Source organism: Neoarius graeffei, chromosome 19, assembly GCF_027579695.1.
Source record: "Neoarius graeffei isolate fNeoGra1 chromosome 19, fNeoGra1.pri, whole genome shotgun sequence".
Classification (NCBI taxonomy): domain Eukaryota; kingdom Metazoa; phylum Chordata; class Actinopteri; order Siluriformes; family Ariidae; genus Neoarius; species Neoarius graeffei.
The window spans coordinates 61,757,665-61,770,323 of record NC_083587.1 but is presented as its reverse complement, the minus strand read 5'-3'; the positions used below and the strand labels follow the sequence as shown (position 1 = coordinate 61,770,323).

The 12,659-nt window shown below is 44.3% G+C and overlaps 1 protein-coding gene across 1 annotated transcript in view; it reads right to left on the bottom strand.

Annotated features, from left to right (window-relative positions):
• septin7b (septin 7b) overlaps nt 1–12,659 on the bottom strand; it is a 43,153-nt gene that overhangs the window by 5,248 nt on the left and 25,246 nt on the right. The window contains exons 7-13 of the mRNA XM_060900613.1: nt 7,444–7,536; nt 7,223–7,319; nt 6,834–6,885; nt 6,507–6,632; nt 2,736–2,756; nt 299–434; nt 27–166 (exon numbers count right to left, since the gene is read on the bottom strand). Coding sequence (XP_060756596.1) covers nt 27–166; nt 299–434; nt 2,736–2,756; nt 6,507–6,632; nt 6,834–6,885; nt 7,223–7,319; nt 7,444–7,536 — 665 coding nt within the window. The remainder of the gene's footprint in view (nt 1–26; nt 167–298; nt 435–2,735; nt 2,757–6,506; nt 6,633–6,833; nt 6,886–7,222; nt 7,320–7,443; nt 7,537–12,659) is intronic.

The window sequence follows — 12,659 nt, the reverse complement described above, 5'->3', positions numbered from 1 at the left end:
CACACAGCTGTGATGTTGGTGCTGACCTGTCGAGTCTCTGCTGCTCGAGGATGCGCTGCTGGGTCTCCCAGTTCACCCTCTCGTCCTCGAACTGACGTCTCCTTTCCTCGAGCTCCCTGTGCTGAGCCTCCAGGTTCTTCTTCATCTGCTCGTGACGCCGCTGCAGCTGCACGGCGGGGAAAATCAGAGCTCAGATCAAGGGTGCCTAAACTTTTGCACACAGCTGTAAAATCCAAGTGCTTTGCTCGGAAAACCTTTAAATGGCAGTGCTCGTGGAAGAGCTGTGCGAAAGCCGTACCTCTGCCTCGGAGTCTTTCAGCTTCTGGACCTTCTCTTTGACTTTCATCTCGAACACCTGCTCCATTTCCATCTCCATCTTCTTCATCTTAGTCACATGCTCTCGCCTTTCCTCCTCCATCTGCGCCAGAGGGCTCCTGGGGGACACACCGGCATACACACGCGTGCACAAGAGTCACAAACCAGAGGACACACTGCAGGAATTATTACATTACAGTGGTACTGCGATAGAGATGGTCAGGGGAAGAGAGAAAGAGAGAGAGAAACTGAGAGATGGGGTGGGTGAGGGACAGATACAGAGAGAGAGGGGAGAGATTGAAAGATAGGGTGGGTGGGAGACAGATATACAGAGAGGCGGGGGGGGAAGAGAGCTTGAGAGATGGGGTGGGTGAGGGACAGAGATATACAGAGAGGCGGGGGGGAGACGGATATACAGAGAGGCGCACACAGAGGGAGAGAAAGACAGATAGGGTGGGTGGGAGACAGATACAGAAAGGGACAGAGAGGAGAGATAGGTGGGTGGGAGACAGATAGAGGGACACATGGGTGGGAGACAAATACAGAGAGAGGGACACAGAGAGAGAGAGACAGATACAGAGAGAGGGTGGGTGGGAGACAGATACAGAGAGAGGGACACAGAGAGAGAGAGAGAGAGAGAGAGAGAGAGAGAGAGAGAGAGAGACATCCAGAAAGGGGGGGGGGGGGAGAGAGAGAGAGAGAGAGAGAGAGAGAGACAGACACAGGGGGGTGGACACAAAGGGAGGGAGGGAGAGAGGGATAGGGTGGGTGGGAGACAGATACACAGAGAGAGAGAGAGAGAGACACACACACACACAGAGAGGATGGGTGGGAGACAGATAGAGAGACACACACAGAGAGAGGGTGGGTGGGAGACAGATACAGAGAGAGGGACACAGAGAGACATCCAGAAAGAGAGAGAGGGTGGGTGGGTGGGAGACAGATACACAGAGAGAGAGAGAGAGAGAGAGAGAGAGAGACACACACAGAGGATGGGTGGGAGACAGATACAGAGAGAGAGAGAGAGAGAGAGAGAGAGAGACACAGAGAGAGGGTGGGTGGGAGACAGATACAGAGAGAGAGACACAGAGAGAGACTGGGTGGGAGACAGATACAGAGAGAGAGAGAGAGAGAGGGTGGGTGGGAGACAGATACAGAGAGAGACACAGAGAGAGGGTGGGTGGGAGACAGATACAGAGAGAGGGACACAGAGAGAGAGAGAGACAGAGGATGGGTGGGAGACATCCAGAGAGGGGGAGGGAGAGAGACAGAGACAGGGGGTGGACACAGAGGGGGAGAGAGAGAGAGAGAGAGGGTGGGAGACAGATACAGAGAGGCACATAGAGGGGGGAGACAGATACACACAGAGAGAGAGGCACACAGATACAGAGAGGCACATGGGGGGGGGATACAGAGAGGCACACAGATACAGAGAGATAGGGTGGGTGGGAGACAGAGAGAGACAGGGGGTGGACACAGAGGGAGAGGGATAGGGTGGGTGGGAGACAGATATACACACAAACACAGAGGGGGGGGGAGACACAGAGAGGCACACAGATATGGAGAGATAGGGTGGGTGGGAGACAGATATATAGAGAGAGAGAGACACATGGGGGGGTGGGACACAGATACAGAGAGGCGAGGCGAGGCGGGGCGAGGCACACACACAGAGGTGTTTGAGAGAAACGGACATCTGCAGAACTTCATGGACAGACAGCTGACAGACCAAAGCTAGAGTTCTCATGAATAGCAGTGAGGAAACCAGGAAGAGAAATATCCATCCAACATTCCAGGTTTTCCCACATTTTCCACTGACACAGGCTCGACGGATAATTGCAGGTTAAAAAGCAAAGAAAAAAAAAAACTCGCATGCTGATTGGAGATTAGCAAGTTAAGCAGACAGATGGAGTGTCAACAAATAGGCAAAACAGCAGGCGGAGACATCGCCTCAACCTAAACCTATAGAGCTGCATCGAGGAATCAATTTAAAAGGCAACAATGGAATGAAAAAAATGATCATAAAATCAATTATCTGAAAAATGACAGACAACTAATGAGCTCATCATCAGCAACAGCGAATTAAAGATTCCCAGGCCTACTCTGGAGTCTGATTTGACGAAGCTGGTTGGCCATCACTCAGAGGCAACCAAACAACCGTGTCGTACTGTATACAAAATCATGCCAATAATTAAATCAATTTAAATTCTGTTTTAGATTTAGGACCTAATCGTGGCTCTCTCGTGTCTGACTTCACTGCATGAGCATTTTTTTTTCAAGCTGTCAGAAAAGGAAGTGGGGAGGAGAGAGGAAAAAAAAAAAAACCCGACAGACACTACAGGACGCCATCACCAGTGCAGGAGAGAGAAACGGTTTTGCTTGGGGAAGGAAAGAAAAAAAAAACCAGACAAAAACACACTTACATGCCTTCGACCGAGTCAGCTCTACAAAACAGAAACACACAAACTTAGCATGCTGAAATCAGTGTGAGATAAGGAGCAACACAATGTAAAAACAATAAATGTGTTACAATAAGATTAGAAAACATGAGGGTTAGAAACAAACAAAACAAAACGTGGCTCGGATCAGACAAGCAAATAACGGAGCTCCCACTGTGGTTTCCTGTCAGTTAGTGGTGAATCGAGCGACGCAGCTTATTGGCTGCTGCACAGTGTGTTAGTGCGACTGTGTGTGTGTGAGCAAGCACGTACGTGACTGTTCGCGCATGCGCGTGATCACAGGCCAGGTTAACCGCTTTGAAATAGGTCTGATTTGGCGGAGACAAAACCGAACGACAGGAAATCGTGATGCTGCAGTCATTCTGAACAGGAAAGAAACTGCTGACTGGTTGGTTGGTACAACTACAGTGTCGTGTTCGACAACCTGATGGGTATAAACCTCAATCCCTGTCGGTCGAAAAGTGTTCATTCGGTTTCTAGAACAACAAATCGCAGGTTAATATTAATGCGTTCTTTCTAATCGAACATGGTGGTGTTTCTATAGCAACAACTTGGACAGGAATTTCTGTGAGGACACATTGATGGAAGGAGTCTCCAGTGTCAGATTTATAACAAGCTGGAATTGTCTTCAGGTTTGTTTGTTAACATGACAAGTTTCGATCTTGTCTAATCCACATTAAGTTTACATTTAAAAAAAAAAAAAAAAGGGAGGGTGGGGGAAGAAACAACCAGTTACAGCAGCTGTGCCGTAAACTAACACACAAACTAACATTAAACACGACTATTACCCTGCCCACACTAGGGATTTTGTACCGATACGATACTACTTTCCTACCGCAACACCTGTCCACACTTAGTCTGGCTAACGCAACTTCAAAGCTCTGCGAGCATTTGGTCTGGCAAAGATATTAAGCCCAACCGTTTCCCAAAGCGCGTGGTTGACCCGCCTCCCTGAAATGCCTCAGTTTGCTACTGGTCAAAGCCAGAAAAGGCTGTGACGAAGCTTAAACCAATCACATCACTCTTTCCTCTGACGTATGTGACGCGACGGAAACTGCTTGAGTAAGAGGAAGAAGATAAATACCTCCAGGGCTGCTCTTTGCTCCGTTTTCAATGAGAACTTCCCGTTGAATGCTTTCAATACAGCATCTACCGCTGTGTCAAAGGCTTGCCGCTGCTCCATGTTCGTAATGTTTCTAGTGAATGAAGTGCTTCCGGCATAGATTCTGTAAATCTATGGCTTCCGGTCGCAGTTCTACTACGTCACTGCCTTGAACACGCCTCTACCCAGGGCCGTTGGAGATGCTCAAAGTTGATTGGCTCCCGATTTTTCGGGAGCTTGGAAGAGCTGGAGATAGCTTGCCTTGCCAGACTAGACTAAGTTCGCAACAGCCCCCCGTGTTGCGTCACACTTAGGATGGGCGGGCCCAGGCTAGTCCACACTAGCAACTATACCGGTATAACTGTATCGGTACGAAACCCACAAATGTATGGGTTTCGTGCCGGTACAGTATCGGTACTGTAGCGCTTTGCTGTAGTGTGGACAGATGAAGCGGTTCTGTATCGATACAAATATAATGCGCATGCGTAAAGTCACACACCTCAATCGATGTGTGTGACGGAGATTAGTTTGTTTCTTTCTCAACTGCCTCGCGCGTTTTATACGATTCGACTGAATAAATGACCACCAGAAATACAGACTGTACACTGACAACAAAAAGCACACACACGTTGTTTCATCCGCCATATTCTTGGAAGGAAGTTACTCGGTAACCACGGAAACATTTCACGCACGCACATTTCAACTACCGTGAAAGAAAACCACAAACATTTCTCGCTAGTGTGGACAGATGCACTAAACTGTACCGGTATACTTTGTATCGATACAGTTATACCACTTTCGTACCGGTATACATGTGAACACAGCATTTAAATGGATAAAAAAAAAAAATATTTAAGTCTTTGATAAAGTAAAATTGTAACTGTCGGCAACTCGCTGTGGTACAACAGCAACAAAACACCATGTGTGCTGCGAGGAGAAAACGATCCACTTTGCCCGTACGGTCTCTGATTATTTTCCTAAACAGCACAACAGTGAGGATTTTATTTCTTCCTTGAATAATACTGAGTCAGCAGTTTATTTAAGTTATTTCAGGAAATCGATTTGTACACGAGCTGATGGCCAATAATCCAGGTACGACGAGATTGAGTGGAATAACTGCTGTATTCTGTCCACATTTCACTGGATTTTGAGAAAGAGCATTTTTATCTTTATTTTTAGCAAATCCAATAAATTAAAACTTTATACAAAACGTCCGACAAAATCATTTCCACTTACGCGGACTTCTTAAAAACCTATCGACGGTGGCACGAATTGTCTTTAGTGTTGCTTTTTTGGCAGAAAGCGCCGTCTTGCTGTCGTCCCGAGGTTTAGGACAGCTTTAGACATTTATTTAATTCTTCCTTGGACATTTCAGTTCTGGAATTTTTCATATTACTTTGAGCTTTTGAACCAGTCAACCAAAAAAAAAAAAAAAAAAAAATTTATATATAAAATTTTAAACGCTTAAAAGATGAAGAATGTAAACAAACCGGAACAGTTTTGGAAAAATAAATAAAATACATAAATTGGGGTTTTGTTTTCGAGTCGAGTTTTTATTTTGTGCTCGTGCCATTTTGTTTCTCTCTACTCACGGTATATGAGCTAATATCCTTGTAGTCAGGGGCGGTCCGACCGGGCAGCCGCCCGGAACGGCAGCACAAGCGCGGGCGCGAAAAAAAAAAAAGTCCCCCAAAACCCCCCCCCCGAAAAAAAAAACCAAGACGGGTGGGGGGGTGAACATTTTGGATGGAGGTGAACATTTTGGATGGGGAAGCCCAATACCAAAGTTGCGCAAGTGACGTCATCAGTGTGTGTGTGTGCCTAACTTGTCGTAGCCCCATAATATGCACAATCCCGCCAGCGGAACGTTGTACTAGTCATCAGAAATACTTCACTACCATGACATTACACAGAGTCTTAAGTAATACATTACGACATGATCATTGCCATTCTGGTAACAGCAAATTTATAACGGGCCGTGTCCGCGACGTATAACACACGACGAGAAATGTTTAAACGACCATGTAAAGCTGTTAACATTCTGTTGGCTAATACAGAGCCCAACGGGGGGGGGGGGGGGGCACGAGTGCGGGCGCAAAAAAAAAAAAAATGGTCCCCCCAAAAAAAAAAAGGTCCCCCTCCCCCCCCCCCAAAAAAAACCCCCGAAAAAAAAAAAACAAGGGGGGGTTCGCCCGGGGAGTAAATCACTCTAGGATCGCCACTGCTTGTAGTTGAGTAGCCAATCAGAGCGCGCGATTACTCATCCAGTGAATGTGGATAGAATAATTCTTTCTACCACTCTGGTGCCTAACCGTAGGAACCTTTAGATGCAGATTAACATTCAGCTACTCAACAACCTTTATGTCCAAATTTCACTCCGAATAAATTCATTAACAGCAATTGCAATTAAAAAAAAAAAAAAAAAAACACTGCATATCACGATAATATTTCACAGTAAAATTACATGGAACGCAATCAGAACAATAACGAGGAGTAATTTCGCTTGTTGAACGTTCGCCACCTGCTACTTCCTAACAGGACGCTTTGTTGCTCTAACGTTAAGATTAAACGCTTTTCCTGGCATGTGCCTAACTTTGGATTACACAGAGATTTGAGAGGACGTGGATACGCACTTTGTGAGCTGCCCTTTGGTCTTGTTGTTGTCCATCCCGTTGCAGGTGACGGCAGCCAGCTTCCTGCTCCTGTAGTTCTCATAGTGGACGTTGTTGGTGACGTTCTTCAGGTCCTGCATGTGAGTCCTGGGAGGGGGATCACAGACATTAGACGTGCAGACAGACAATCACGTTACAGTAATAACACCGAAATAATATTCGGAAGATTAGACATACAGTACTGTACACACACACACGACAGGATAGTAGTCCTGAGACATATGGGCCATGTTAGACAATAAACATTTCAGAATACGGTAAATAAATAAACGTTTACAGGTCGTGTACCTGATCAGCATGTTCCGCAGAATGGTGAAATCACAGTGGTCTCCATTTTCAACTGGAAGGGGGAAACAAGAGGAGGAAAAAAAAAAGGGGGGAAAAAAATTCTCACTTTTGTTATAAACTTCAGGTATGACAGTAGAAATATTTCGAAAGCCTGTGATGTAACGACATTACATAACTGTCAGAATCACTCACACTGAAGACTATTTGGAGGGACCCCCCCCCCAAAAAAAAAAAAAAACTAAAACAAAAACCCCAGACTACTGCATCTTTCCATAATTGCATGTGTACTTAATCAGCATGACTATACACATTCATTTGAATAACAGTGTGTGTAGCTTCAGGCCTGTAGTGAAGAGCATGCGTCAGTGCCAGTTTGCTAGTCAGCGTACCTTCTGCCACACCCCATGGGTACTGCCTCCCTCTAACCTTCTTCCCGCTCACTTCGATGATGGTGTTGCTGCCAACTACAGCCAGAGGAAGTCGGTCCTACACACACACACACACACAAAATCAGACTGCTCCACAAACTTTTTCCACACACCGTAAAACCTCTTTATACTGCAACACACTTCAAAAAACAAACAAGGCAGAAAAGGCTTAAAAATCTCACCTTGATCTTTTTCACAAGCTTGTTCTCCTCTTCATCGTTGGTCTCTGAAAACTCATAGATTTTGATTTTGTGCTCTTGGATTTCTCTCATGATCTGAGAAAGGAAAACAAAGCGAATGAATATTTCGCACGAGCGCAAAGACGACCTCGAAGCACGACGTGTTTGTTCCATTTCAGAGGATTGAAGGTGCAAGTTATGAGAATAAATCCTTAAAATAGCTTAAATATTTTGATTACTGGAGCAGAGATGCACGATAAATGTTGCACCTCGGCTCATTGCATGTTTTACCCCAAGGAGAACGATTTTTAACGACTACCTTGGGATGATGAACTGATAAAAGCCGCCATGCTAAAATAAAATGAACCACTGAGGTACGTAAACTAGCGAGACTGATAATATTGCTTCAGCGCTTGGCTGTGTTTTTATTTGCGTTTCCTTGAATAAATATTTACATTCCGACTGGTTTTCAAGATGGATTTTAGAAAGCTATTCCAAACAGCACTGCAGACGTTCCATAGTGCCTTCCAGGAACACGTTTTCTTTCATAACATCTCAATAAATAATAATTGGGCGACGTCCGGATCTCTGTATCTTTCTGGCTTTAAAAAAAAAAAAAAAAAAAAAAAAAAAAAGGCTGCTCTATTTCTGTTGTTTCTCTCGGCGTCTCTCCTCCTGCTGGGATAATACTCGAACAGATGGCAGAGCACACACGGATCAGAGCTGCTTATCACTCCCGAGTCATATCCGCATTAGATTAGCTGAGCTCAAACCCAGGTGAGAAGAGCGAAGCAGAATTGAGTGCTGGGAAACATTTTCCTTCTGCTCCAAGATGGACACGGGGACGGACGGACACGCGGACGGACACGGGGACGGACGGACACGCGGACGGACACGGGGACGGACGGACACGCGGACGGACACGGGGACGGACACGGGGACGGACGACACGGGTGGACGGACGACACGGGCGGACGGACGCGGGGACGGGCGGACGGACGCGGGGACGGGCGGACGGACGCGGGGACGGACGGACGGACGCGGGGACGGACGGACGGACGGACGGACACGGGGATGGACGGATGGATCATGCTCGAAAATGCTCGACAAGGAAGCACTGATTAATTTATGAGTTAACAAATCACAAGTCGACACTAATGAAAGGTGTTATGATTTCTATACCGACAACTTCACTGGGACTTTCACTGCGAACACCTAGCTACCACTCAAACAGATGCGTGTAATCATGGATATGGTGCAGCTGCGTTTTTTGGTATGCAGGGACGTTCATTTAGCATTTATGGAAGGAGTCTCCGTTAGGGTGCATCAGTTGCCCCCTAAAAATGAAAAGTTCCTCCGATCATGATGCATTTTTGTTTTTATGTTCCTTTTGGTAAGAAAACACACTGGGTGAAATATTTTGACAAAATTCAAAAAAGTTTAATGGTGGCACCAGGAGCTCAAAGTTATGGAAAAAGCTGCTATTTTATGACTTTTATGACAAAATTTCGATCACTTTTCATGAAACATTATGGCACCTTATAGAGTATACCAAATATCTTAGACACGCATTTTTAGTACATATTCTAAATATATTATCAAGCACAGTTTGAGTTTTAGCTGTTCATTGAATCATTGTTCAACTACTTTTAAACAATACAAATGTATTATGAATCACATTAATCAGGGTTCTTGCAGGATTCAGTAAGTTAAATTTTAGACCTTTTTTAGACTTAAGACCATTATGAAAAATTTTTTAGACCAACACGAAGCATTACAACCTGCCCTACCCCCGCCCTTCCCAAAAAAAGGCAATAGAGTTCAATTCTCAAAACAAAGTCATTTGTATTGGTAAACTGATTATCAGGGATACAAACTCTGTGCTTATTTATGTCATATGGCAACATTAGTACATTATGTCACATAGCAACAAAAGTACAAGACAATAGAGTGATAAAGGGCATTTGTGCAGTAAATGCAGTCTGTAGGGGTTGTTTTTTTTTCCCCTAACTGCAACAGAACTCATTTAAACTTTTGTTTAGTGGTGTTCTGGTAATAAAACAGCGTTATTATATAATGCACTGTTGTCAGATGATGACTTTCTTGATTGCTCATGTGAACCCCATGATGCAAACCACAGCATCGCAGACCTCCACTTGCTGTAGCAACCATTTCAACCATATTAACAGTAAAAATGCATACACATCTTTTAAAACTAATAGTTAAAACATGCGTAGTAGCCCCGTAGCACACTTGCTTCCAGTTAAACAGCAAACTCACGCAAGGCGGCAGCGATTTACCAATGAAATCAAGTCATACCTTGCGAGAGGTATACAAGGGAGACAGTAGGTTTTTAAGCAGTAGCGGAGCAAACAGGGGCCATTTGAGACAGAGGTGTAAAATCATTGCAAAATATGAATGCAAAATTAATAAATACTAAATAATAAAGCCAGGAGAGACACACCATTGGGGAGAGAATAATATATTTAAAAAAAAAAAAAACTGTTAGAAAGCTGAATACGCTGACTGGACTCATGCGCTCCATGTTGTCATGGTAAGGTTGACGACATGTAATGTGCACGCTAAGATTGTCTACAGCAAGGGTGCCCAAATTCTTCTCTACAATGGGCCAAAAATTAATTCTATGGGTGGGCCGCGGGCCAAAAAACGAACGTCCACATTGTGTTACCTTACATTTTATTGAAACGTGTCATTTTTATATAGGCTAAGATCATTAAACTCAAATGTAAATGTTTAAAGCAATTAAACATTTTGTATATTTATAGTAGGCCTACCTTTATTAATTTCAGAAGATGACAGAACATCCACATGGCTTATTTTAAGAGGTAGAAACATATTTGAAAGGAAAGCAACATTTCAGACTATATTACAAAAAGTGCTTTGGTAGCTTGAACAAGCTGAAAACAGTTGGATAAGGTCCAGGACAACCAAATATACAATTCTATTTAAAAATTAACTAAAATGTGAATTGAGCAATAACACATGCCCTTGTAACACTGTGCCTTTTAAGCCATTTGAAACCAGCTGGATTGCCCAACTTATGAAACCAGAGAGAATTTACTTTAGACTGAATGTGAAATTAGATTGAGTATTAGGTATGGAATTGGACAATGTGAACTGAGCAATATAGAACACAACACAACATTTCCCTCGTGTTGTACCTGAAAGTGTCTCAAGGCCAGCCAGCTCCTGTGACTTCAAAATCCTCACTGACTCCGCGCAAAAATGCCATCAATTGTGCATAGTCACATATGTCGGTGCTCTCATCGCAAGCAATAGAAAAGGCCGTAAATCTGGATGCTTTACCAAAGATTTGTTTTCCGAGATCCTCAGCCATGTCCTCGATGCAGCGGGTAACTGTGTTCCATGATAAACTAATTTGCGAAAAGGCCCGTGTCTGGCTCGGGGACACATTCTCTGCAGCCACAGTCAGGCAACTTTTAACAAACTCTCCACATGACAAAGATCTCCCAGATTTCGCTATCATTGCACTGATCTTATAGCTGGCCTTAGTTGCATTTTCTTGAGCAGATGACGGCTGCAGTAACGTGCGTTGTTGGGCACTGAGCCTGGCTAACAGTTCGCTAGCCTTCTGCTTTCTTATTTCACCACTGTATTTCGCAAACGGAGGTAAATGTTTTGTTTCATAATGTCTACGGATGTTGTATTCTTTCAAAACTGACACTCTGTCTACAGATAAGGCACACTGCCGAGGAATCGATTTCCGTGAAAAAAAATAATCTTGCCAACTATTTTTGAATTTTCTTTTATCCGTGTGCCACTGCCTAACACCGCGCTCCATTGTAACCTCTGCTCCTCACTCGTGTCATGAGCCTGCTGACAGGCAGAAGAGCCAGCAACTCAACAGCGCCCCCCTTGTCCCCCCTTATAAAACTGTGGTCAGAAAGTGAACTGCAGGCAACTCTTCAGAGCCGTTGGGACAGAAATTCCCAGCGGCTGGCACAGACCTGGCACTGATGGGCGGGCACAGATGGGAAAAATGAGGCGGGCCAAAAAAAAAAAAGGAACATCGGCCAAACTTGGCCCGCGGGTCCCAAATTGGGCACCCTTGGTCTACAGTGTGAAAGCTCTCCGCGCTAATGTGAGCAGCTATTTAACCAACCGTTCCAGCCCAACACAGCTCCTTTTAGCGATAGTGTGCTTCAGCCTATTGCTCGCAGAACATTCTCGTTTTTCATACTTACGGCGGTGCTTGAAAGTTTGTGAACCCTTTAGAATTTTCTATATTTCTGCATAAATATGACCTAAAACATCAGATTTTCACATAAGTCCGAAAAGTAGATCAAGAGAACCCAGTTAAACAAATGAGACAAAAATATTATACTTGATCATTTATTTATTGAGGAAAATGATCCAATATTACATATCTGTGAGTGGCAAAAGTATGTGAACCTCTTTACTCACTATTATTCGACGCGCTAGTATCCACACTCTTCATCGCACTGCCAACACAACCGCTAACCTTCTCTGACTGCCACAGACTGCATAAACTCGGCGGGAACTTAGAAGGTAGAACTACGGTGGGCGTAGTGGACAAACTGGACCGTTGCATACTTGCCGCGATCACCGGTGATTGAAGTTTTTTAGCAGGCAGACAACAACGCAACCGGCACATTTTTTATTAATGTTTTGCAGGCACTTCTAGGAACGGATTGAGCAGATGTAAGAATTTTAGACTTGGGATGAAAAATGTGTGTTTTTTAGACATTTTAAGGCCTAAAATTTAACTTTCTGAATTTTAGACTTTTTTAGACCCCGCGGGAACCCTGATTAATGCTTCTCAATCCCTTGCAAAGGTTCTTAACATGATCTCTGGCTCACAAGAAATCAATTAATGGAGTCCAACATTGTGATTCAAACCTTATGCGAAAACATAAAATAAGCGTCTTTTGGCAAAAAATGAACCTCATGGTGCCACCATTAGACTTTTGAATATGGTCAAAAAATTTTACAGGATGTCTTTATTGGTTTAAAGGAACACCCAAACAAAAATGCATCAGATTTTATGAAAGTGAGGGCAACTGATGCACACTAGTCCCCAGTGTCAGCGCTTTGTCACAGTCAGAGGCAAAGCTGTAAGCAAGTTTCCACCCACCATGGGAAAACCATCATTTAAATCCCCACAAGAGTGCTCAGAGAGCAAAATATCCACCGCTGGCAACAATGCCATAACTCTT